We start from the raw sequence: 25,562 nt of genomic DNA on the forward strand, positions 1-25,562 counted from the left end.
GGATGCAAGAGCGAGAGAAAAAGCAGAAAAGTGTCCTTGCATCCCCATCTAGTGGCTTTTGGTAAAATCGATCTGTAGCACCTTTGGAGACTTTCTCCTCTCCTAGTTAATGGAATCTGCTGAAGGACAGGCAAGCCCATTGCTGAACTTGCATCAGAAGTGCTGGGCTGGGGCAAAGCTGCTCGATTTGACGTATTGCCTTTGGGTTCAATTTTTTTTATAAATATTCTTCAGTAAGTTTTCAGGCTTTCAAAGCGGTTCTGTTCATCTCTGCTGACTTTGTGGCCAGAGCCGCTGTGGCCATGGATTGCTGCTGGGCTCCAAAGGGCCCGGAGCCATGTCCTGGGGGACCAACGGTGATGCCTGGGATAAATCCCAGGGTTTGAGAGAGGGCAGAGCTTACCGCGCACGGAAAGGAAACATTAACCCAACCTTCAAACAAATGTTAGTTTAGCTAAGGATAGTCTTTTAAAGAGCAGGACTAACCAGAAAGATTCAAGGAAGGCCAGCCAAGGGTTCTGTGAGAGGTGAGCATCCCCCATCGGACTCATACCCGCGCTCCCACCATTTGCTCTCTCTCTACCCAGAAAAGGGCGACTGCCATCTTATTTCTATGGACAACATAAAAGGAAATACTCCAGTTTCATAACTGATTTTTTTGCCCCACAGAGTGGCTTCTCCTGGGGTACTTTGCCTCTTTGGTGTGTTCAGGCCTCTTCCCTTCGGAGGTGGTGCAGTGTCACACGTGCTGTGATGGCTGGGCTCAGCCTGGCTTTAAAAGGAGGTAAGTGAATGGGATTTCAGTTGTGACCCTTCATTTCAGGTGCGATTGAAATGTAATCGGTAACATTAATAATTCAATGCTACTCTTGTGTTATCTCCTTTATGGGCGCTCAGCACCCATGGGTGCCCAGGTCTGCTGGCAGCTGCATCACCTTGCGACACGTTGTGGTTAATGCAAATTGCTCAGCGGTAACTCCTGCACCTGCAGGCTTATGTGCCCCCAGTTACAGGCTGGTTGCTGAGCCCCACTGAAGCACAGGAACATCAATTTAGCACCCCAGCACCCCTAAGAAACCTTAACATAAGCAAAGCCTCCATGGCGTTGGGCTCCCCTGGATGTACCCCCTCCTCGGCACCCCCAGCCCTGTGAGGGTCCCTTAGCGCAGCTTTGTTTCCTACCAAAAACTCCCGTCCCCCATAGTCCGGTCTCTTGAACCAGGAAAAACTTCCCAGGGACCAGTCTCCGCAGCCTTAGTATTTGCACCGCTGACTTTGAACCAGGGGCAAAACGTCTTTCCTCGGCAGTTCTCCACATTTCCGTGCAGCGGGGTATGCCGATGCCCTGGGTTTGGATGTGTTTGTCTTACTTGTTGGATGTGTTTAATCCTGCTGATGCTGTGCTCCCAGCTCGCGCCAGCAGCATGGGTACAGCCAGGGAAATGTAAATTGTGAGCGTATTTTCCCAGCTGAAGACTTGTGAGCTCTTGAGTGGTAAAAGGCACACTTTACCATACCCATCTGCTCTCAGAGATTATTTTTTTTTAACACCGTATGGTCTGTAGAGCAAAAGCTGGTCTTCACCTCGAATCAAAAAGCCTTTTCTGAAGGTGGTCGTGTTGGACTCTCCCTCTGCCCTCACCTTAGTTCTGTGATTACAGCTACATGAGATATGACCTCTAGTCAAATAGTTTGAAAAGGATGGTTTTAAAACATCTAGGAGAACTGCACCAACAGCCAGGCTTTAATAAAAAGGCAGGAAGGGCTGTGTTAAAAAAATAATTGATTTTCAGACCTAGATGCTTTGGTGGTTTTGGGGAGGTTGAATTGAAATGTGGCCAGAGTGGCTGGGACCCCAGCAGTAAGTGTCGCTGCCCCTGGGAAGGGATGGGTTCTCCTTCTCCAAAGTCATCTTTTTCACTATTTATCAGAAGTCATATTATTTTTCCTATAGGAAAAAAAAACCCACCTGTATACACATACAAAACCAAATATGTTGCTCAAATTCCAAGATCTAATGCTGCCCAGGAGTAGTCAAATACTTAGAGGATTAATGCAAAACAAAATTTCTTTCTTTAAGGAGAAATCTTGTCTTTAACTATCAGGAAACTAGGTGCTACAAAATTGTTGGCTATCTTCCTCCCTACCAGAACTTGCCTAAATGCAGAATAACATCTTTGCACCAAATATTTCACTTAGGAGTGTACAGAATCTGCTGGCTATACCTTAGAAGATCTGTCTAGGAAACTGAAAAGATCTAACTGATGAAAACAATTTCATTAGAAAAGGGAACACTGCTGCAGAAGAAGGGAGATCTGCTCACAAGAAAAATCAAAGTTACATTACATGGGCCTTCATCAGTTGTTCTAGGTGGAGCTTGGAGGATGTCAAAAAATAAACTATGAATGCCCTGAGGAACTCTGTAAAAATGCCAAGGACCTTCCTGACATTCATCCGCCTAAGAGTGGATCACGACTTAGAAGATAAATTCATTGAAATTTGATTTCCCAATACCCAGAGTTTCCTGCCTGGAGGCGCAGGTCCAAGGCTTGCCGTGGTGGGCTGATGGAGATGGAGCACCGAGGGGGCTTGGCACCCTTGGCAGGCTCACCCCTGGGGAAAGGGGATGACCTATTTCTGCAGGATCAGCCCAAAACTGACCTCCCCAGCCGCAGCCTGTGGGGAAAAACACTGTCGCTTTGTTTTTCTCAAACTGCAGCCCGGCTCTGACTTTAGCCATCATCTCAATGAGAAAAACAAAAAAAACCCAAAAAAAACCCAACCAAAAAAACCCCTAGCCTTTTCAATTCACATGAAAAACACACTTTGGAACAGATTTAGTCACGAGCTTGCCAGAACAGCCGAAAGCACAGCGTGCTTAGGGTACATCCTCCAAAGCCACCCTGCCGGCGCGGGCAGCTGCCCACAAAGTGCTGTTGTTTCCAGCACCAGGGGAACAAAGGCTGTTGTTGTAGGCTAATGCCGGCTCAGTTGTGGCATGCGCCTACGTGGGCTTTTGGAGCTAGGGGGGGACGCACGGGGGGGGCAGGGAGGGGTATCAGCCCCCGGTGGATGTAGAGGCTTCCAAGGGCCGTGCAGCTCCTGGATGCTGGAGGTTTCTCTCCAGCTCCTGTTACTCCAGGGAGGTATGGCTTTCTGCTGGGAGCGGCGGGTTGTCCATCCCTGGCGGTGGCATGGAGGGGTGCCAGGGCCTGAGTGGGTGGTGGGGCTTAGCTGGGACAAGGTGGAGGCGGCAGCGGGACACGAAGTGGCTGTGGCTGCAGTGTGTGGGGCTCGGCTGAGAAACGCCAGGTGCTATCCACTGCTGCACGGGTGCTGTCCGGAGCCTGGTGTCTCTGGTGGAAATAATTAGGGATTGAAATGGCTGAGGTGCAATCACTGCCTGGGTGGTCAAACAGCACCAGGAGCCAAATCTGCATTTTAGAGCTAGCAAAGAGGTTTGGGTCTTTCCTCAGCTTTGATTTGGCGATTTTGGTTAAGAGCAGCGATGTGGCTGTTTCTAGCTTAACATGCTGCTGTGGACCTGCCTTGGGGTGGAGATAATTCAAATCCATTTGGAAGCTAAATCTAGTGTAAACCAAAACAAATCTCCTGATGGTGAAGGATCTCCAACTGAGAACGTGATTCCTGGCCTCAGTGAGCTATGTGGGGCAGGAGGTGTTTTGGGAGAGGGATCTCAGTGAGGGAGGAGGTTTTATTTGTCACCTGCTAAATGTGTTATGCCCGTTGCCTTTGGGGAAAGGGAGCGGAGATGATCCTAATGCTGTGCTTTCCACTACTGGACCTCACTTGGAAGCATAAAGTCTCTAAATCCTTCCTCTTTTTTTTTTTTTTTCATTTGTGTTATTAGATTTTAGTCAAGAGGAGCATCAGTCTGGTGGATGCTGGCAGGAGAAAAGGCTGAATCCCTGTGCAGGGAGTACCCAGGATTTTCTGTATTTGTAATAGTGAGCACTGCAGCTCCCGCTGTGCCACCCCATCCTGGGTGACCTCCAGCCAGCTCTGGCTAGGACAGCTCTCCCCACAGAGTCTTTCCTTGCTTTCTAATCCCTATGATTTAGCAAGCAGGGTGGGAGCAGGCTGGGCTTACCCCTCCTGCCCATCCCTGCCGTCCCCTTCATGGGGCAGGGACAGGGGTGCCAGGCTGCCCAGGGGCTGCAGAACCTGCTGGCAGGTCCTGCTATTATGCCTCAATTTTCCCTGAATCAGAGATGGGAAAATGACCTGCTGAGGTCTCTGGGCAGCCAGCAAGCCCCTCTTCTCTCTGGAGAAAGCCGGAGTCTCTCAGTATATCCTCAATATGTCTGTCCATCAGGCAGCAGTGCAGCAAGGATGCAGGAAATCATCTCTTCCTGCCCAGGGCAGCGAGCATGAAGGAGAGGCAGGGTCCAAAGCGATGTAAAAAGTGGATGGAAATGGCTCTGGCTCTGCCCAGAGCCGGCTGCCACCCCTCAGCCAATCCCACTCAGGTTTTCAAGATCTGAAAGTCTCAACCTGTCTCTTTTGTTCTGTTTTGTGTTTGTTTCTCGCCTTGCAAGCAGCGTGGCTCCCACGCCATGTCGGTGGCGCAGACGTCAGGCCTTGCGCCTCGCGCGCCCCGGCCCCTGGCTCCTGCCCAGTGGGGCTCGGGTTTCCCCGTCTGGCTCCAGTGACTCCAGTCCTGGCGGGCGCTGGCGGAGCGCGGCCACTCGCCGGGTCACGGCTGGCAGCAGTGGGCTGAGTGGCCGGTGCGCAGCGGGGCGGCAGGTGGACATGCTCACGTAGGGGCCAGGTGCCTGGCTAACCCCCAGCCCTGTGCCCAGCCGCCGTGTCCCAGCAGGGCACCTGCCCCCACCATGGACCCAGCCCCGGAGATGAAGAGGTACGTGGATTTTGGAAGGGAGTGAGGGTGCGCCTTTCCCCACCGTCCAGCTGGGTGGCAGAGCCACCCCCACTGTCCCCGTGTCACCGACAGATGTGTGTGAGCTGGGAGTAACAGCAGAAGTGCCTCTGTCCTGGGAGGGATGGGGGCTAAGCCACCCTCTGTGAGGAGACCCTTAGCCCCTTACCAGCCTAAGTTTAGGTGTAATGAGATTATGAGTTAGCAAGATGTTCCTGCAATTTGTGTTGCAAGAAACATCCTGAATTTCCTGACTTTTTTAGATTAAAGGTGCTGCATCACTTAAAGTGACACTGTGAACATCACTGCACCTGCAGCCGGTGATGCCACCTGCTCAGCTCAGGGAGGGGAGGGGGTTTACCCTGGCTAGCGGCGAGCCCTGGCTTAGCCAGGAGCTGGGGCAGGAGCAGCTGCCCACGAGCATCCCGCTCCCTGGCAGCCACCGCTCCGGTCCTGTGCTGGGTATTGGGCTCCTGGGATGGGCAGCACCAGCCCAAAGCATTGCACTCTGGTTTCAGATCTGGGCTAGATTTTCAACCAGATTTTAGAGGGATTCCGTTGTTCCCAGCAATAATTAAGCCTGTTTCACCTTCCCAGCAACAAGCCTTTACCAATCTTAGGAACCCTGCCTGGAGAGAAATGGCAAAAGTCTGAGTGGAAGAGCTATCTTGGCATCATCTGTCACGGTGAATGCTTGTGTTGCAGTCTGTCCGGGTCACCTGGCAGGTCTCCTGGGGTGGCTGGAAACGTTTGACCGGTCAGAAATGGAGTACGTGTCCCGGGACCCCACGAGTTGTTCCTCTCTGCGCAGGGGAAGCCATGATACCCCTCGGCATTTTAGTGGGAGGCTTATTCTGAAAACCATCTTGCTTGGTTCAGCCAGTTGAGAGGACAAAATAGTGCTCTGCTGCGACAGGCAGAGGTGGAAGAGGTCAGAGGGTAGGGTAAGAACTGGAGGGAACTGGCCTGTAGCCAAACTGGAGCTTATGGAGGGTGGACTGAGCTCAGGCTTGTGACCACTGAACTTCCGTGAGCTCTTTTCTGGGGAGAGGTGAGGTCAGGGTGGTGGAGCGGAGACCTTTGACATAACCTGTGGGAGCCGGGTGTGTGACTTTGGTGGTGAACTCATATGAAGTCAACTGGTCTTGCTTAGGCAGCACCCCAGAGGCTCCGAGACTTCTGGGACACCTTCGTCTTTTCTTGCCTTCATCAACCAAAGCAGTGCGTTATTTGCACATGTGGCCTCTTTCTTGCCACCTGCTAGCACGGTCACTACATATCTTTATCTCAAAGCCCCACTGCAAGGCTGACTTCTTTCTTTTTCCACCTCCTGGCTTGTTTCTTATTTGTGTGGGAGTTTTTTCCCCGGCAGAGGGGGCTTGGGGCTGCTTACTGATGTTACAGATATTACTGATAATGCTTGTGGTGAAGCGTTCTCTAATAACAAAACTTTGGGAGCAGCAACATGTCTAAACCCAGGTTTACGTGTCTAAACCCAGGTACAGCAAGATCACCCCGAAGACTGGCTGCGCATCTCGGTACTGAAATGCAGTTACCTAGATGACGATTCCCCTTGTATAAACAGCCTCACCCCAACACTGTCTTTGCAGAAGTGAGGTCCTCAATCCAGTTGAATTTCATCCCTTTCTTTTGCTAGTGGCACCCCTCCCCTGTTTTATAGGTGAGGCGCTTTGTCAAAGGAAAATGAAGATGTGACTGCATTGCTGGAAATCTTCACCAAAAAAACATCAACCGGGAATGAAAATGGGACTGAATTAAAACATTTATGGCCAAATGACCTCTTTGACTTTTGCCCTTTGAGTCCTGTACCTTTTACAAGTTCCCCAACGTAATTTTTGCAGCCAGGAAAATCTAAAGTTAAGGGGAAAAAAAGCAAACCAAAAAGGTCCCCTTAAACTTTGGGCCAAGCAGATCTTTTAGCACTTCAGATGCTGAAGCTCACTGTAGCCTTTTCCTATAGGTTCATTGCTATCTCTTCTACCCCATTCATGACTAGAGGTGTTACGGAGTGTGCAGTATCAGTTCGTCTGATGCCTTCCACCATATTGACTGGATATCGATTCTCCAGAGGCAGGAAAAGCTTCCCCAGCACACTTCCAGACCAGCACTGGTGCAGGTGGCCAGTCTGTCACTGATACTCACGGGTGATCAGCTAACCGAGAGGGTTTGACTTTCTTTAGTCTAGTAAAAGAGAACAAAAAAGCATTGATTATCAGGCAAGGAAAATTTGTCCTGGAGCATCTTCCTTCTGTTCTGCATTTTCAATGCAGCTTCAAAAAAAGCATACAGGTTCTTCATATAACTGAAGTGCTATACTTTCCTTACAGGACTAGGTTCCCCAGCATGAACTTTGAAGCAGAGATTCTGACAGCTCCACACGATAATTCAGGTATTTGGGAGAGAAAAAAAAAAAAAAGGAAAAAAAAAAAACGGAGATTAAAGTAAAATGCCCACTCAGCTTGCTGTCACTACAAACATGTTTTAATTCTTTTGGAGTTAGAGATTGTTTCAAAAAAAAAAAAAAAGAAAAAAAAGCGCAGGATTCTAAACTGGCTGCAGTTCAGGGGGTTTCAGGTTTGTGTTGGGGTATAGTTCAAAGTGTTGAGGATAGATGTTGATATCTTTACCTCCAATAGGGCTGGACACAGGGTCCCCATGCATACCTACCAGACACACAGCTGCCAATGACATGTGGCTTTGGAGGCAGCACAGGCATTCAATTTAAGATTGCACAGTCCTGTATTAGACGTAGTTTTCTTACTAGTGGCAACTAAAATCAGATGATAAATAAGCAGCTTCTCAAAAGGCAAAAATGAGGATGAAGGTGTTCCGCTGAGTCCTGTCCTTCACCCTCATTTCATTCAGGAGGAAAAGCTGGTATTTTTCCTGGTGAACGCCACCTTTCCAACGCTGATCTCGCACGCTGAGGCTGGCACTGGCTGCCTTCTACTGCAGCCCCCTCTGAGATGACAGACCGCAGAGGCAGTACTGAGCTGTGTGGCATCTTCTCCTGAGCCTCAAACCTTGGTCTTGTGTCCTGGCAGCAGTGCTGGCATTAGGGTGAGATAGCAGGAAAGTGAATTTTTGCAATAATTGCTTGCAACCCCTTGAGTACCCCTGGGTGTTGATACAGAGCGGGAAATCTTGGTCTCAGCCACCCACATCTGAGCATGAGCCTGCTCATGTGAAATGGTTTTGCTGCCAGTTGCCCTCCTGGCCATGAGCTGCAGTTCCCAGTAGAGAATTCACCTCTGGCAGCGCATTATAGTCCCGTGCTGTCATGAGTTGGAAATAAGGTGCACAGGGTTCACTATTTTTGCTTCAGCTGCTGGTGGTGGGTTTTGTGCTGCACCACCCCAAGTGTGCCAACAGCTGGTGATTTCAGTTACACTGTCCAGCACCTGTACGAGCAGCAGCCCCTCCAGGTTTGGAGCTGCTGTGCAATGCCTTTCACCTTCTTGCCTCGAGTCCTCCAGAAACCCACTCCAGTTACCTCCCTTTCTGCAAACCGAGTGCCCCATATATGGCTGAGCATTTTAGAGACATTTTCCTCCGGCTGACAGGTAGTAATGAGGCACTTAATGATATGCTGATGTCAAAGGGCTCCTAAGATTAATTTTCAGACCCTGAGTGTCAACAGGTTGGAAAGCATTTGCATGAGCCCACTGGCACGGATGGCTCCTGGGCCATGCATCCTCCATACCGTCTTCCCAAATCTCTGGCTTCTGTTGGGTTGTGTTGGGTTCCTTTGATGAGGTAAGTGCTTTGATCCTTCACTTGCCTTGAAACCACTAACACACAACTTGTTTTTGTTTCTCAAGAGCTATATATGATCCCTTCCATGAGAAGTCTCACGGCTGAGGAGTATGTAGAGGCCTTTAATTCATTTTTGGCACATTCAACAGAGCACCAGTGCATGGACAAGTTCAACATGGAAGAAATGCCCAACATCATGGCTGGGTAAGGAGCGTTCGCTACCACTGAGGTGGGAAAGCTCGCTGTTATCCTGGGAGGGCAACCTGCACACAAGGGTCAGCAAACGTGTTAAGAATTTTCTGGGTCAGTTGTGAACTTTTAATGCATTTCAGTTTTAAGTTCCTTAATAGCAGTCTTTAGATTATTCTGTTTAATGACTCCAGAATACAGGCTATTTCAATTAATACACTGTGCTGCCTCTCAGCTTATGTTAAGGAAAGAATCTAGACCTCATTTTCATGTCCATCTCTTTTCATTAGCTGATTTCCCAAGGATTAAAGGGGTTTTTTTGTTGTTGTTGTTTGCTTTTTTCAAAAGAAAACTCTCTTGTACTCTCTCCCTGCTTTGGGGACTTCATCACACATCAGTCCAAACAGAAACACATCTCTAATTCTCTTCTAGTGACTAATTCTTCATTTTCTCAATCCCCTAAGACCTCCTTATTTCTATCCTAAGTCGATTTGCATTGCTTAAGTACCAAATGATAATCAGTTTTGCGAAGTATTGATATAATATATTAAGACTGGATGACTGCAGATAGTTTTGGAACAGCTTAGATCCAAACCACAAGAAAGCCCTTTCAAGTTTGGGTAGTTTTTGGAGGTTATAGAAACTGTCTTCTGCAGTAAGAAAAAAACTTAAGCAGGCAAACTTTTATTCTCCAGAACAGATCTATAGCTATATAAAAAGCAATAAAATAGTAAGTAAAAATTAATTTGTATTGGGAAATTTTAATTGTAAAATTTACTGGCGTGAATTTTAAATGATGCTAAATATTGCGGCTTCCTATGAGGGTCTTGACCCTCATTAGGGCTAAGGCTTCTTGACTAGCTCACACCCTCCAGGTTTTACTGCTCATTCCCCTCTTGTTGCATCATTGCTGTGATGTGTCCTGAAACTGTGTATGGGAGCAACCCCCTGCACAGTCCATGCCCAAGAGCAAAAGGCGGCCATAAAGCCAGTCAGAGCAGTGAGACACTTGAAGCCCAGGCTCCTCACCCTTGAGCCAGGCTGTTATTAATTATTCTGCCAGGAACCACATGATTGGTTTTTTTGGAAGGTCTTTTGAAAAGTAATTTTTCTAAGATAAAAATCATTGAAGATTCTGACCTTCCCTCCCAATTCCAAACCAAGTTTAATGTTGAAAAGAGAGGATTTCCAGCCACCTAGCTAGCCTAACTTTATACTTTTTCTGGGTATTTATAGCCCATATTGGAAAACCCAACTTGTCTGCTGAGGGTGCAGGGGTTTCACCCCGGATCACCCTGTCCCTGCATCCGCAGCGGTGCCCATCCCAGCCAGGCACAGCCCCGCTACCCGCAAAGGGATCCAGTCTCTCTGGGGTTCCCCAAGGCCTTTCTGTGTGGTGCCAGCCACAGCTTGAAGAGAACTCTCTGGCAAAGGAAGAGAAACACTATCTCCTAATACCTACTGTACTTTGAAATTGGAGCTTGCTAATATTGGGCTGGCTCCCGCCACACAGCTCATTATAGCTGGGCTCCAAAAGGATACTCAGATTTCTATCCCACGTCATGTGGCAAAACATGAACATTTCTGGGCCAGTGTGGCACCCAAGATATTAGAATTAAAACCTGAAGTCGTGTGACACAGCACAGTTGAGTAACGTGTACTTATAATTTCAGTCTCGGCAATGGAAAATCAACGGTAAATGTTCTGGGAGTCGGCAGCGGCACAGGTAAGGAGCGTAGCAGCACCACTGATGCTGGGGGACAGGGGGTCCCTCTGGGGGGGCAGAAAGTGATACTGACATTTTAGCAATGGAGTACCAATAACTGTGCTTCTCATTGAAGCACAGAACGGCACAATGGGGTGTGGAGCCTGGAGGAGAGCGATGCGTCCTCCCTTCCTTTCCCATCTCCCTCCTGAAATGCTGCTGCTCAAAGCCTTCTGAGAAGTGAGGGCAGTGTCATGATTTTAGTCTCTGCCTCTTGATGACTCTCACCAGACTTCATATGTCTCAAAGCAAGGACTCCTGCTCCACATTAGGTATGAGAGCATCTTCAGACCTCCTCAGAGAGAGAGACATCCAAGAGGTTCCTTCCACACAAAGTCTTGTCTAAGAGCACGGCACCTGGAAGGATAGCTTTTTTTGCTTTGCTTTTAGGGATCGTGGAGGCCACGGCTGGGCAACGCTCTGCTCCAGGTGCTGCAAAACCAGCCGGCCACAGCCACTAGCACGGGGCTGCATCCGCTCTTTCAAGACACATTGCTTTGTTACTGCTGTGCTTTTATCCAGTGATAAGTGGGGTTTAACTGCAAATGATCTCTCTCCTGAGAGAGAAACCCACTTTTTTGAGAAATAGCTTTAAAGCTATTCTAAATGCATTTGTGTTTAAAAAAAAACCCAAACCAACTGGTGAAACATCCAACTTTGCTTCTAGGGAAACTGGCAGAAAATACAAAGTAGAGAAAATAACTGGCAGTTTGATTTGTCAGAGTTTGCTTTTGCTTTAAAAGTATTTTCAGCTGAATTTTAGGTGTTAGCACTTTTTTTTTTTTTTTCTTGTTTTCCTAAATAAGAGAAAACCAGCATTGAATTGTTTTCCCCAGTTGGGAATATGTTGGAGCATATGAGAAAGTAAGCAGGAAGAAATCATTCCGTTCTCAGTTACACTCTGTTTTCATTAAGTAATATAAAACCAAAATTCTAACTCCAAGAAAACACAAGGGGAAAAAAAAAAAAAAAAAAGATAACTTTTTTTGCACCATCCTCATTTTTCCTTAATTCCTCTGCAAGAGATGTTTTAATGGAAAAGTAACAAACCCTAAAATTTCCAGGGTATCGTGGGTAAGTGCCCCTCCCAGATGACAGGGCAGGGGTGCAGACTGGCACCCCCTCAGCTTGCCCACGGCTGCAAGAGCTGAGCTTCTGTGGCTGGCCAGGGAGCGAGCCAGGATGGCACGGAGCGAAAGGTTACATCTGATCCCTGACCTTTCCAGGCTTGGACTCTGATTTCACAGAGCCCCCAGAATTAGTTTGGTTGATGAAAATATCAATGGGGATTAGTGACCAATTCCTCATCCTAAAAGACCGTTGTCCGGACCAGATCACATTTTGTCATTTGCCCCACGTGTTCCCACGGCTGGGTTAACTCTCCTGGCTGGAACCCCCCAGCCGGTGCCAGCGGGGGCTGCTGCTGCCACCGGGGGCTCACCCCCCTACCAGCCCTGCTGTGTCTAGTGCTGAAGGATTGTTGCTGGAAGGGCAAGCTGGAGCAGAGAAATTTCTGCTCTGAAGCACTTGTATTTTACTGCTTGTTTCTGAAGATGCCCTAGCTGAGGATGTTACTACCTGCTCTTGCAAAGACTGCATTAGGGCATTTTGCAGAGATGGAGTAAAAAAAAAAAAAAGCAACAAACAAAACCCAAAACCAACAAAACCCAAATAGGTTTTAAGATACCTATTTGCAGTTGATATACCTATTTGTCATCATCAATAGCTGCAGGGCAGGGGGCAGTGATGCTCTGCCTGCCCCCTGCCCTGATCCTGCAGGGAGTCCACGTCAGCAGCTGTGATGCGGGTGCTCCCCACCCCAGGCACATGCTAACTGGCATTTTGGGCTGTCTAAAATGATTCAGCTGCTTGCTATAGGCATCTCCCTTCCTGTCAGCAATATTGGTCCATGCACCCACTTTCAATAGATGCAGCCACAACCTCTTTCCTTGTGCCTCCAGCCAGCCCTGCACCACTGCCACTGCATTCCTCAGGGGTCTTTGGCATTTTTTCTCCAATTTCAAAAGTCTCGCCCTTCCTTGGATGTCGCTGTAGTGCTGGCGTGGCTGATATTGCCCTCCTTGAATTCCATTTACTGCATCACCTGCCAAAGATGACAACTTTTCTCACAGCTGGTAGGTACATCAGCTGAAAGGCTAGGGAAGGTGCCATATCTCGTATCAAGACCTTTGTGTGTGACATTTGCAAGGACAGGGTTATTTTTAGGCTCTACCATCAGCTACAGGCAAGATTCTTGCAGAGGTCCACTCAAGGTGGTCACCTCTGCTGTTTATTTCCATCATCCCAGATGAACCAGATGGACTTTGCACACTTGGTGTATCGTGGCCTTTCTGGGAGGAAATAAGAATGACCTGCATCACCTCAAAAGAGGCTGGAAATTTCCTAGGACAGAAGAACAGACTGCTGCTTGCTCCTGCAGAGCTTAGGCAGCAACAGAGGAGCACCAATAGCGAAATTTGCAGGGCACCTACACACAGATATGTGAGTCTCTACTTGTAACTTGAAGGGAACAACTAGTTGGTCAATGGCCACAGCTGAGACCATGTGGCTGGTCCCCAGAGAGGGAAGATCCAGGGTACCGCATGCCAATGGGCCTTTCCTCTTGCCGTGCAGTTACCCAGGTCTCAGCGATGTGTCACACCAGTGGCAGAGCAGCCACCACCTCCCTGTGGCAAGGCCAAGGGCACGGACCACCCTGTGCCACGCTGAAGTTACAGAGGTGTGCTGGCTGCCTCACACCCACTCAGACTTTGTGGTTTTGTTGAACACTGATGCTTCCTGGCGGTTTTTTTTAACCATTGATCTTTGATTATTTTGACCTGTTTGTCCCGTGACCCAGAGTTTTGCCAGTAGCAGGTTTCTGGGCTGTTGCTTATCTCCTTCTTGTTCTTAGTTTTATCTATGACTACGTGCCACCTCCAACAGTAAGATACCATGGTAAAACTGTCACTGGGTTAGATGCCACCATGCAAGCAAACTCCAAAGTAGAAAGTGCCTCTTTTCTGCTTGGGGAATTTCCTGGCCACAGAGGTGGCACGTGCACAAGCATCCTTTCAGCACATTAACATACTATTTAAAGTAATGAAGTTGTGTTTATTGAATAGGTGAGCAGGATTTGAAAATGATCAGGATACTGCAGGCTGCGCACCCAGGGGTCCTTATTGATAACGAGATCATAGAGCCCAACCCACAGCATGTGGCAGCTTACAAAGGTAGGGCTATACCTGCTGCCTGGGGTATATTGAGGATTGTTGATTTGAATTATGAGTTTTTCTGCTGTTTTGTGAAATTCCTGATTTTCTTCTACTTTTTAAAACAGAACTGGTGAATCAAGCTCCAGACCTGCAGAACGTCTCTTTTATTTGGCACCAGCTCACTTCCTCAGAGTACGAACAAAAGGTGAAAGAGGAAGGCATTCAGAAGAAATTTGACTTCATCCATATGATCCAGGTAATGGAGTGTTGCAGTAGTGTAGCAGTATTGGCTTTAACTACCCCCTTAATTTCTGCTGTATGCCTGAAGTTAGGGGAACCAGAGCCGAGCATGGTTCTCCCATGAGAAATTACTTCTGCAGCAGCTCTACCAGCACCAAACCTCATTCCCTATCCACCCTGGGTTTGATCTCTGGTTTGTACTGGTTCAGCTGTGTATGTTAGGTAATAAAACAGGACAAGTCTCAGGCCGTCACACAGAGACCAAAAATTATGCTTTGCTGCTGCAAAAACTTTGAATTTTTTGCCTTATCAGCATAGTTTGGATGGCACTGAAGGGAAAGGTTAGTGAACGAACACCTGCGCCAGGTTTTGGGTCAGAAATTATGCTGCTGTGTCTCTGATACTGATGACACTGATGTTGTATGTGCCAATTGTATTTTGTAAAAAGATCTGTCATTCTCTTGCTTTTGTGCCTTTTATTTCATCTTGCTTTCGTTTCGTAAGGGCTGATTTCACAACCAGAAAGTGTTTCAGGGGTTTGATGGCTGGGTCAAGGACTAAGCTACTAGCCCCAAGGGCAGCGTTTGAGATGAGCCCTGCCTTGTCCTCATGCAAGTTCCCCAGTGTCTGGAAGAGATCCAGCCTGCTCACAGCCCAGGCATGGCTGAGAAATGCCCCTGGTGATAAGAACCATCCACAGAAACCAGGGGACCCCCTTTGCACATATTTTCCAACCACAAAACTGCCCTGGGCTTGAAGGGCAGCGATGGGCAGGTCAGCATCTGGCTGGTGGCTGAGGCTGAGCAGAGGGTCCCTGGGTCTGACCCCAGGCTCTTGGTGCCAGGGGAGAGCTGGTGATGCTCAGTTCTGTGTGGCATCCCTAAACGTGAGTGCTGCGTCAGGACAGGCTGGGAAGCAACTGGGAAATAATTTAAAACAACTGTACAGAGAAAGGATTTGAGCCTTTGAAGGGCCGTTGCACTGTGGAGGAGGAATAACGGCTGCCTGTAACCCTGTCACTTCTAGATGCTGTACCGTGTGGAGGATATTCCCAATACTATAAAGTTTTACCACAGCTGCCTCGACCATCATGGTAAACTCTTGATCATAATTTTATCAGGTAAGAGGGACCTTTTATTTTTTGCTTCCTTGCTGGTGTTTTGAAGAGCTCTGAAGCCTGAGAGTCACAAAAAAATTGTCTTGGGATTTCAGTAGCACTTATTTTATAGTAATTAAATAAAACAAGCACTGTATTTCATAGGGCACGTGCAGCCTTAGGCTTAGCCTCTTGGACCCCAGTGCCTGAAGGAACCACTTAGGCATAGCCCTTGTGCTCTTGCTTCCCTGCTTATGAAGTAGATGAATTGCTCTGTACCTCAGAGAGACCTCCTGCTGTGAAATTACTGGCTGGAGAGGAGTGTGGCTATTCGTGAATAAGGGTCAATCCTTCTTCAGGGTGAAATCAGCACTGCAAAACCACAACCTAATCTCTGGGAGGACCCATCTTTGGGGCTTTTCCCTGCACACAGCGATGGCCCAGACCTCAGCAGGACAACAGGCTTTGCCAAGAGCTGTAGGCTTTATGGCAGGATAGGAAAAAGAGGCATCACAACATCATGGCTAAAAAAAAAAAAAAAGGAAGCGGTTTGTTTCTCAGTGTGCCATTCATGAATCCCTGGCTCATGGTGCTGTGGATAAAGCACACTTCCCCACGTTTGCCATTAGAACTCCCTCTCGCATTGCTGTAGGCTGTTTTCCTTGCTAGAGCTGGGACTGGCTTTTCCAGGTATGTATTCTGTGACATGCACTTAAAATTGAGGTTCAATGTATAAAAACATCTGCACTATTCTAGCAAAGGGGCACTTAACAGGTAGCATGGATGTGCAGGCTCAGTGCATTGGTACCACTGTGTGCATGCCTCCCTCTGGGCAAATCCAGTGTCGGAGACCATCTCGTAGGAGTTTCCTTTACACAGGAGGGTTTTAGGAGGAAGATCACAGTTTTACTCCTCTCCAGGCATGGATAAGTGGACTCAAGTAAGGGGAAAGCTCTTCTTCTCCTGGCAAGGTCTGGGCCAGCAGCGAGGGAGCATTTCAAACTCATTTAGCAGTTGCATTAGCTGGTGTTTGACTGCCTTGGATTTGCAAAAGTAACCTTCCCTCCTGCTCTGGCAGACAGTAGCGGATGGGCCAGCTTGTGGAAGAAGTACAGACACTGCTTGCCTTCCACGGACAGCGGCCACTACATCACCTCCAGCGGCATCACGGACGTTTTGGAGAGACTTGGTGTTGAATACCACGTTTATGAATTCCCATCGGGCTGGGATATCACAGAGTGCTTTATCGAGGGGGACCCTGCTGGAGGCTGCATGATGGATTTCCTGACGGGGACAAAAAATTTCTTGGGCACAGCTCCACTGGGTCTGCGGCGGCAGCTGCAGGAGGCTCTCTGCCAGCCTGAGTGCAGCAGCAAAAAGGACGGGAGGATCATCTTTAGCAACAACTTGAGTATGATTGTGGTTGAATCCTGGAGTCGGGACCAGCTGCAGAAGCCCAGTTAGGGAGGTTATGGGAGCGATGCAGTCGCAGGAAAGCGTAGTACAGAATGAAGGCAACTTGCAGGCAAGAGGGCAAGACAGTGGGGCTTAGCTTCAGGCAGGGTCTGGGGAGCTGCCTGCACCACCAGGATGAGCTGTTTGTCCCGCTGAGATCAACAGGGCCAAGATTTCACCCTGGCTATTTAGTCCAGCCCTAGGAGAACATTTTCCAGAAAGTAAAGAGCTCCATCCCACTAAAAAACTACATAGACTTGTTTTTTAACAGTATGCATCCTGTCTGCGCTTTTGACACTGGCATTTCCACTTTTCTATACAGCTAGCATGTTTACATACCTAAAGACCTGTCTATATGACCAGGTGCTGCTTTGCATGCGAGAGAAGGCTGCAGCCCCTGTGCTGGCTACATACAGACCCCTGGCTTCCAGCTGTGCCAGGACAAGACCAGCAGGGAGTCCCTTCTGCTCTGCACTCAAGTCATGAGCCTCGCTGCACCGACCGCAGCTGTAAGTTGCTCTGCACTAGGCGATTTCACATGGTTTTATCAGCAGAAGTATTTACTGCCCAAAAAGGCTCAGCATCTCGCAATATAGACATGCCTTAAAAACCTATCAGCCTTTTTGTTTGGAGAAATTTTTGGATCCCAGGATGATACTTGCTCTGAATCTGACTTGCCCTATGCTCTATCAGGAAGATACTAATTTTGTTACTTTCTTACCGCTGTTTTTCTCCATATAAAATAAAAGCAATCTTAAACAGAAAAAGTGACATCTTGTTCTGCACATGTGGGCTTACAGAAAATGAGCGAAAAGATTATTTAGTTAAAAACAACAACAAAAAAAGCAAACCACCATTTTATGGAAGCGTTAAGGATTTCTGGTAAGTGAGAAAGATGAACCTGAGGATATGGGAGAGCTGGGAGCGAGCTGCAGCTTGTCCTTGCGCTTCAGCCACGGGAGGCAGCCTGGCTCGCTCAAAGCATCGCAGAAGCAGAGAATCAGCACCTCTGTTACTTAAATATAATGTATGTGATTAAGGTGTTAATATAGGTAAGTTAAGACTACTTCCACAGGGTCCTGAGTTGGTCAAAGGGCTGAAGGAGGTGCTGCCAGGGCAACTGGCTCTGAGACGCCGCACAGGGTGCTAGTGGGGTTTGGCACTGCATTTACAACCATGGTGCTGCTCACACCTTGGACTGGGTATGTGGGGGAAAAGATGCCTGCAGTCCCTCCGGCCTCATCGCAAACAGCTCTCAGGGCAGGAAGCACCAGCTCAGATGGAAAATACCTGCAGGCACAGAGTCCACCTCTATGACCGATTTTGCTGTGCTTAAGCCAGAAAACATATGCCTGTGTGCACCTGAAGGGGCTCCGGACCGCTGCCTTACTGATGCCTGGTTGTCACGGTTTACGGTTTAACCCCAGCCAGCAGGTAAGTACCACTCGGCTGCTTGCTTGCTCCCCCCGCTCCCTGGTGGGGTGGGGAGGAGAATCAGGAAACAGTGAAACCTGTGGGGTGAGGTAAGAACTGTTTAATAACTGAGATAAAGGTAATAATAATAATAAATAGGAAATAACGAAAAGAGAGAAATAAAACCTAAGGAAGAGGAGTGATGCACAGTGCAGTTGCTCACCGCCCGCTGACCGATGCCCAGCCAGTCCCCGAGCTGGCAGCCCCCAGCCAACCCCCCCAGTTCATACCCTGGCCATGACGGTCTGTGGGATGGAACATCCCTCTGGCTGGGTCGGGGCAGCTGTCCTGGCCACGCTCCCTCCCGGCTTCTCGTGCCCCTCCTGGCTGGCAGAGGTGGGACACTGAAAGTCCTTGACTCAGGGTGAGCACCGCTCAGCAACAGCTACAACCCAGCGTGGTGTTATCCCCATCCCAAACCCAAACACAGCCTGTGCCAGCCACTGGGAAGAAAATTAACTCTATCCCGGCCAAAACCAGCATACTGGTATTATCAAAAGGCTTTTTCTAGCATCACAAACAGATGTGTTGGCACATTGGCTTGCAAAATATTAGCTGTCATTGTCACCCAGAGTCCTGCTGATCCTGCTAAACTTCCCCCAGCCCACACCCATCTCTCTGCCCAGAGGCAGCAGAGCTCCCGTTTGGAAACGTAATGTCAGCCATAGGGTCAGCGTGGCTCAGCTTTGTCCTTTGGGGTTGTTTTGGGGGTTTTGGTCTGTTGGGGGGGGGGGGGGTGGTGTGTGTGTCCATTTTTGTTTGGTTTTTTTGGTTTGGTTTTTGCTTTTGGGGGGATTTTTTTTGAGATGCAGCCTTTTCTCCTGAAACTACTGTAAGGAAAGAAAAGAGGAAAGCAATGGGAAAATAGCTTAACATCATCTCTCTGGCAGGACTGTGGCGCTCTGATCTGTAAGTACTGTTGCTGCCAGTCTAGAAACATCAATCAAAACTGGACAGCCTCCCCCAGAGTACCCCATACATGTGCACAAGATTTTAATTTTGATCCATTTTGGGTTTTATTCTATAGGTACCTCTTTTGCTTGCACTCGTTCACAGCTCTGAACAGGGAGTGTAGGGCTGGGCTGTCAGACAGGCTCTCAGCACTGCTCCCACTATTAATTCCCATGGTTTATTTCCAAGTGTTAGTGATGTCTCTGTCTCTCCAGTAGACTAAAAGGGAAAACAAAATATACCAAAACTCAGGTTTGCTTTTCAAGCTCCAAAGAGCCACCTACCTGTTAGTCTTTGCAGAAACTTGGAACAGTCCAAGTTCTCCCAGATCTTCCCCAACCCAAGAAGTTTTCACCCCTCCTTGAAGTTTCCTTAGCACGATAGACGTTTCCAATAAGCAGATACTCAGCAAGACCTGCGAGCACAAAGTGTACCCACACCATTGTAAATCAATGTGCTAAGGCTCAAAAGAAAAGGAGCACTTCAAAGCAAACTGCTTAGTGACAGCCTGGGGAGATGAAACAGGGGGCACCCCATCAAAAACTTGAGTGCTTAATGCTTTATCTGTAATTTTTCTTTTGGTTCTTGACAAGCAAGTAATTTAACGACGACTCTGCTTGTACACCTGGAAAAAATACTACCTTAAGTGTCTGTTCCTTTTATTTAAATATTTATTCTTGGGTGAATATGCTATTTAATAACTATTTGTTGTGCTTTTTAAATGATGTTCTCCTCCCGATGGGGTTTCGGTCTGTGCTGCCCCAGCAGCTGGGGCACGGTTGGGCCCGTGTGACCGCGAGAGGGCTGCAGCAGCCAGCGGATTCAATCTGCCTCCCAAAATGCTTGGGATGCTGAGCTGAAGGAGCAGAGCCAAGGAATCAGGTAGGGGAATGGAGTGCTGCTGCAGCTCAGCTTTCTTTGCTGGGTCATTGCATCCTGAGTCCAGCTGTTGGGCACCGTGCTTTTTTCTACTGCAGTCATGTTCTTGATGCCAGGCTCCGACTTATAGAAAAGTCATGATGGCACAGCACGGGTGCCAACGAGGGCTGCACAAAATTTGCTCTAGGACTGGGGATTTTTTTTCCCACCAATGGCTGAAGTGCTGCAGCTTGGCTGCCTCTCAAGCACAGGTCTGCAGACAGCGAACTGCAGCGCTGCGGCTAAACAGCAGGAGGAAAACACAAGGAAGGGGATGTCAGGACTAGAAGCTTGCTTCTGGTTTAGCTTTGAGCTGAATTAACGTTGCTGCCCTCAGCCCAGGAGGAGCCCCACTCCACAAGGGGTTCACGGCAGCTCCCAGTTAGAGAGGAGCAGGTCCGTGCCCCCCGAGGGAGCTGTGCTGCTCGGGCAGTGCCACAGCTTGTTCCAGCCCAGAGCAGATGCCTTTATGGGTAACTGTGTACTAAGCTGCCCTGTGTACTCACTCTGGAGTAGAAGTAATGCCGACAAAACCCAAACTGCAATTAATTATGTTTTTTTAAACTGAGCAATTTAAAAAAAAGCTTCTACCCTTATTTCAAGTCAATAAGATGCCCACTTCAATGGCATGGCAATGTTCTGACTGCCGAGTTACAGCCTCCTGAAAAGGAGCTTCAGAAAGCAGCTCTTTATAATATCAAGGAAGGATAATTTGCTTTTTACTGGCCCTGTATTCAGTCTTAAGGGCTGAATAATTTGCTTTTGTAATGGATGTTAAGGCTTCTCTACCCATGAACATTACCAGGGTAATAGGTAGCATAGGAAGGTAGCATAGGAACTGGAAAATCTAACAGCTTGTTTTCTGAATAATCCCATTAAAAGACAAGCTCAGTAAAATACTGGAACATATATGGAAAAGATTAAAACTAATCTCAATCAGTGAGTAAAACATAAATATACAGTTGCTAAACTTTTTCTTTCCCACCTTTCAATATATGCCCACAGATATCTGCTGAGGCTTATACTGAGGATGTAGAAAATCTTTGGGTACCCCCATGCATTCTTCACAAATAAATACATCAAATAAACGCATGGCTGTCAGGTGAGATCTCCAATAGTCACGAGCTGTACAATATATGTGTTAATGGATTTCATTGATCCACCAGGGTTTGTCCTGCAGTCTTCAGATTTGGGATGCTAGTTCGCGGTCCCTTGGGTGAAGAAATCTGAGGCAGGATGTAGACGTGGCAGAGAGATCACCACAAGGCTGTACTTAGGAAATCCCAGGAAAACTCAGGGCATGCTTATGCCCAGAAAATGGTCTTCCAGCTGCTCCAAAAACACACATGGTTCAGAAATGCTTCCTTGGAAATGCTGTGGGGTAGTCCTTATCAGGCACAGAATCCAGGTTTCCTGAGGGACAGGCTGTTTTCAAAGAGCTTTATGATGAGAAGCACAGGAGTAACGGCAAGCTCAGCATGCTCTTTCGTCTTTTGATGGGACGTCATCCTGATGACCCAAAACATGAACCATCTCCACATGCTCCATGTCTGGCAGAGAAGGCAGAAAAGGCCAGATAAATCTCCCTGAAGCTGCCCTTTGCACCTCCAAGTACTGGTGGCAGGATCGTACTAACCTTCCTGGAGCTTACAAAGGCCTTCATAGGAATAATAACCCTCGGGCTCAGGCCATAACTCTAAGCAGGTGTTTATCGCCCTCCTTTTTAAAGTACAATGTTTTTTGAAGGTCATATCCTCCAGACTGAGAACAGATACCGAAACGAACTCTAATATATCTTTGTTTTTAACCATTGCTCTTTGGAGTCACTGAACTCCAGTACTTAAATATCAATGGAAACTTAAATCTTGCTCGATGGCGAGAGTCCTGGTTAGGTCTCTCAAGACACCTATGGACCAGTGCACGGTCACCCTGCTGCATACCAAGCTGCCAGGACACCAGACAGCAAAAGCCTGGGATGGAATCCCCTTGTTTTGGTACGGACACAGTGGGGTGATGGCACTACCAAACATGCTGGCAGCAGCATGGGTGCACTTGTCCTGTCCAAGCAGGCTGGCTGGGGAGAGACAGCCACCTCGAGGAGACTCCTGGCTCCTTCTCACCCAGGGGCTTCACCCCAACTCCTGGCTGGGGGTGAGTGCTCAGGCTCTGGACAGACACCCCTGGTAACACCGGTGTCCCTCGCTTCTGCTCCATTTGTCAACCAGCCCAGTTCCACTGGGAAGTGCCGACATCCAGATGCACCCCCCCTTAAAAATCACAAAGCAAACCAAGATCTCCTTCTGCCACCGGTATTAAGTCCCTTTGCCTCTAAGAACACCCTTATCAATGCAAATGTTCCTCACAATCAGTCCTAAAACACAAAAAGGAATAAACTGGCAGCTTCTCCCTCCAACACAAATAGGTTCATGTGAATAGCCTGGTATGGGAGCTGGGGCTGCAGCCTGCACACCTGGAGGAGTTTGTGGACCAGCCTTCCTGCACCATGTTATTTAAGGCCACTGGTTTTAGCTAAACCAGCAGCTGCTACAAAATGCAGGTAACCTGTTGTTTGTCCCCCATTCCCCTATTAATTTCTTGTTAAAAATAAAAAATAATAAAAAAATCCTTCCAAGGTAAATGTTTGGCACACAAGCTACAGCTGGAAAGATCTCGGATCTGAAGAGGGTTTGCAGAACACGTGAGATGGTCAGATCTCAGCGGGGCTTTTCTTCTCATCTCTGAGAAGGAAAAGGGAAAAGCAGAACAAGAATTTCATTCCCACTCGTCACTTCCTGATAGTCTGATGACACTTTGGTTAGACCTGCCAGTAAGTTCACAGAAAAACATGTTTTGTTGTGCATTGTAATGACGGTACCTCTGGTGAATTTAGAAATGCGATAAAGAAATTTTCAGAGCAGTCTCTAAGTCCCTACTGCTTTGTTAACATTTTTTAGCATCCTATTAATCACTCTGTATGTATCTGTCAACAGCTGATATTATGGATTAAGGAAGATTACAGCTCATTGCTCCAGTGGCTGTTTTCTTTAGGATTTAACTCTACGGGCACTTTGCCATTGACTTCACGATGACAAGACTGAGCCCTTTGCTTTTATGGACACTCTGTAATGCTTTCCAGACCCAGAGTGGTTTTAGTTTATAAGGTACCTAAATGATCGTCCAGAAGGTAAACATTTTGGTTCTATTATTCCTGGAAGAAGGGCTAAAATACTTCTAGTGCTGAACAAACACTCCACAAGATCTTGATTTGCAGATGTTTTCACACAGATAAATGTTGACTTTGGTCTGTTGTGCTGGTGCAGATCATCTCGTTTGTTATTTGGGAATAGGGGATGATATTGGAGGAAATTCAGATAGAAGTTTTCCAGATTTAATACATTTAACTCACAGACCTTCTCCATTATTTACTATCATCTACAGATTATTCATATAATATTATATACATATTATATGATATAATATAATATTACATATTGCTTATCCACTTTGGGTTGCAGAGAAATCCCTGTGACTCATACGATCCACCGCAAAGTAGAACTAATTAATGCTGGAGAATCAAACAACTCAACTGTGAATAACCTTCAGTCTAAAAATTATTCACCCGAACATACCCCCTCATGCTGGGACTTTTTTTTATCCATGCTTAAAAATAACCACGACAAAAATACAAATTTCAGCCTAGACGTCCTTCCTGAGCTTATTCAGTTCTTCTGGCTGCACCCCCCTCTCCATGGCCTTACCTCAAGGCAGCCAAAGGAAAACTTTCCTCCTGTGCGCAGGTGACCCAGGGTCACAGCCAACCTCCACCGCCACTCACTTGCAATTCCTGCCAAAAATTAATGCAGTTTTTTTGCTTCAGAGCCTAAGGTGACACAAAACAAATGACACACGCTCATGTGGGTGTTTTACTAGGAGTGTGTCACCCGATTACAAATGCCTTAAAACAACATGCGCTGCCAGAGCCTACCTTCATTGCCCTTTGCATAAATTATTCCTGAGCCGCTGCTTAATGTTTATTAATATTTCAGATGCTTCAGAAATTTTAAACTAAGGACATTAATATAACCCATATTATTATTTTTTATCTATAAACCATATGTACAAAGCCAGGTAAAGGTATTAACGGGAGAGTAAACTTCTTGCTTTCTCTTCTGTGTTGGCGAGCTGTGTTTCGGGTCCCCGTACATGTAGGGGACCCCCACCCCAGCAAATACAGACCCCAAAATAATTCTTATTCTGGTGGGAATTTAAATAAATCTTCCAATTTCATCATTCAGCAACAAATTGCTTCTGAACATAATTAGCATTTATACTGGTACTGGAGTCTTGTTTATTTATGCACCCAAACAGTCCCTGGAAAATATAAAAATATATAAAATTTCACTCAGGCTCAGATAAAAACTCCACCTGGACCAGAATTCTGCCCTGCCTAGGGAGGGATGGCAAGTAGGGAATATAGAAAATAATCATTCTTCTATGACATCTTTCTTTTTCTTCCCCCATCCTCCCCTGCCTTTGCAACCTGTCAGTCAGGGACCTCCTGCACTGAAGGCTGCACCCAGGTGATCATACCTCCTCCTTGCCTTTCCTCATTAATTTACCTAATCTCTTTCCACATGTTTTGCAAAGATGGGCAACAAACCCATTTTAAGTGCCTCTCCACAGTCACTTTTTATCTCTGTGAAAGACATCTCTTACTAAAAAAATCTCCTCTAACGTGAGGACCACCCAACCTCCACAAACAGGAGAGCTCAGCTCTGGTCTTTGTTTCAGGGCTGCTATGGGCTGGGTGGCACCTGCTTCACCATGGAGTCACCACCCCCATAGTGTCACGAGGGAGGAAGAGCAGGGTGAAGAAGGAAACCAGCAAAGAGGAGAAACAACCCTTACCTACCCCAGTGCTGACAGTCTGGCGGTGAGGTGGGCACCTGGGGCCAGCCAGGAGATGCTCCCCAACAAGGGGAAGAAATGGAGGAAAAGTTTTTCCATCACACATTTCAGTTCTCTGGGGAGAAACACGAGCTCATCCTGGTAATGCTGAGCATGTTCCCAGCTGCCAGTTAACAGCTGGCAAAGCAGAACTGTTGGATTGTCTCTGGGTGTCAGTGGCTGCTCACAACATCTTTCCCAGCAGGTATCATCATTTCTTGCCAGGCGGCAGTGATCTGAAGGCAGAGCACCAGCCCTGTGGTGCAGGATGCTGTGTTTTGGTGGGCTGGGTGTGGGCAGGATGCTGCCTCTGTCCTAGGGGATCCCAGCCTCCTTCGAAAGCCCGTATGCCAGGTTTGTCCAGGCTGGTTGTGACTCCTGTCGTGCTTCTCCACTCCTCGATCTGCCATGTACACCCCAACTGCAACATGGTCCTTCTTCTGCTTCCAAAATCAGGCTAGAAATCGCATCAGGGAGTACCCTGCTGTTAAAAACATCTCATTTGTCTATTTAACAGACACATTTAAACCCAAGCATGCAAGTGGAAGATCATTTTTGTAATTAAGGGCCGTCCCTGTTCCCAGGAGAGCTGCCTTCTGCACAGGGCACTGCCGTGGGCTTCCCCAGTCTGGCCAG

At 47.6% G+C, this 25,562-nt stretch overlaps 1 protein-coding gene across 3 annotated transcripts; it reads left to right on the forward strand.

The window, feature by feature from the left end:
- Window positions 1-3,048: 3,048 nt before the first annotated feature.
- On the forward strand, window positions 3,049-17,461 carry LOC130153346 (carnosine N-methyltransferase 2). Of its 3 annotated transcripts, XM_056347929.1 has the most exons (9): window positions 3,049-3,146; window positions 4,563-4,882; window positions 7,249-7,310; window positions 8,743-8,881; window positions 10,540-10,592; window positions 13,757-13,864; window positions 13,972-14,102; window positions 15,113-15,206; window positions 16,261-17,459. In XM_056347929.1, exons 2-9 carry the CDS (start codon window positions 4,857-4,859, stop codon window positions 16,644-16,646), a joined length of 999 nt encoding a protein of 332 aa, XP_056203904.1. In that variant the 5' UTR covers window positions 3,049-3,146; window positions 4,563-4,856; the 3' UTR covers window positions 16,647-17,459. The 3 variants fall into 3 exon arrangements, with proteins under 3 accessions (XP_056203904.1, XP_056203906.1, XP_056203905.1); XM_056347931.1 differs by lacking the exon at window positions 13,757-13,864 and having other exon boundaries at window positions 16,261-17,461; XM_056347930.1 differs by lacking the exons at window positions 3,049-3,146; window positions 7,249-7,310 and having other exon boundaries at window positions 4,774-4,882.
- The last annotated feature ends 8,101 nt before the right edge of the window (window positions 17,462-25,562 follow it).

Source organism: Falco biarmicus, chromosome 8 (genome assembly GCF_023638135.1).
Source record: "Falco biarmicus isolate bFalBia1 chromosome 8, bFalBia1.pri, whole genome shotgun sequence".
NCBI classification, from domain to species: domain Eukaryota; kingdom Metazoa; phylum Chordata; class Aves; order Falconiformes; family Falconidae; genus Falco; species Falco biarmicus.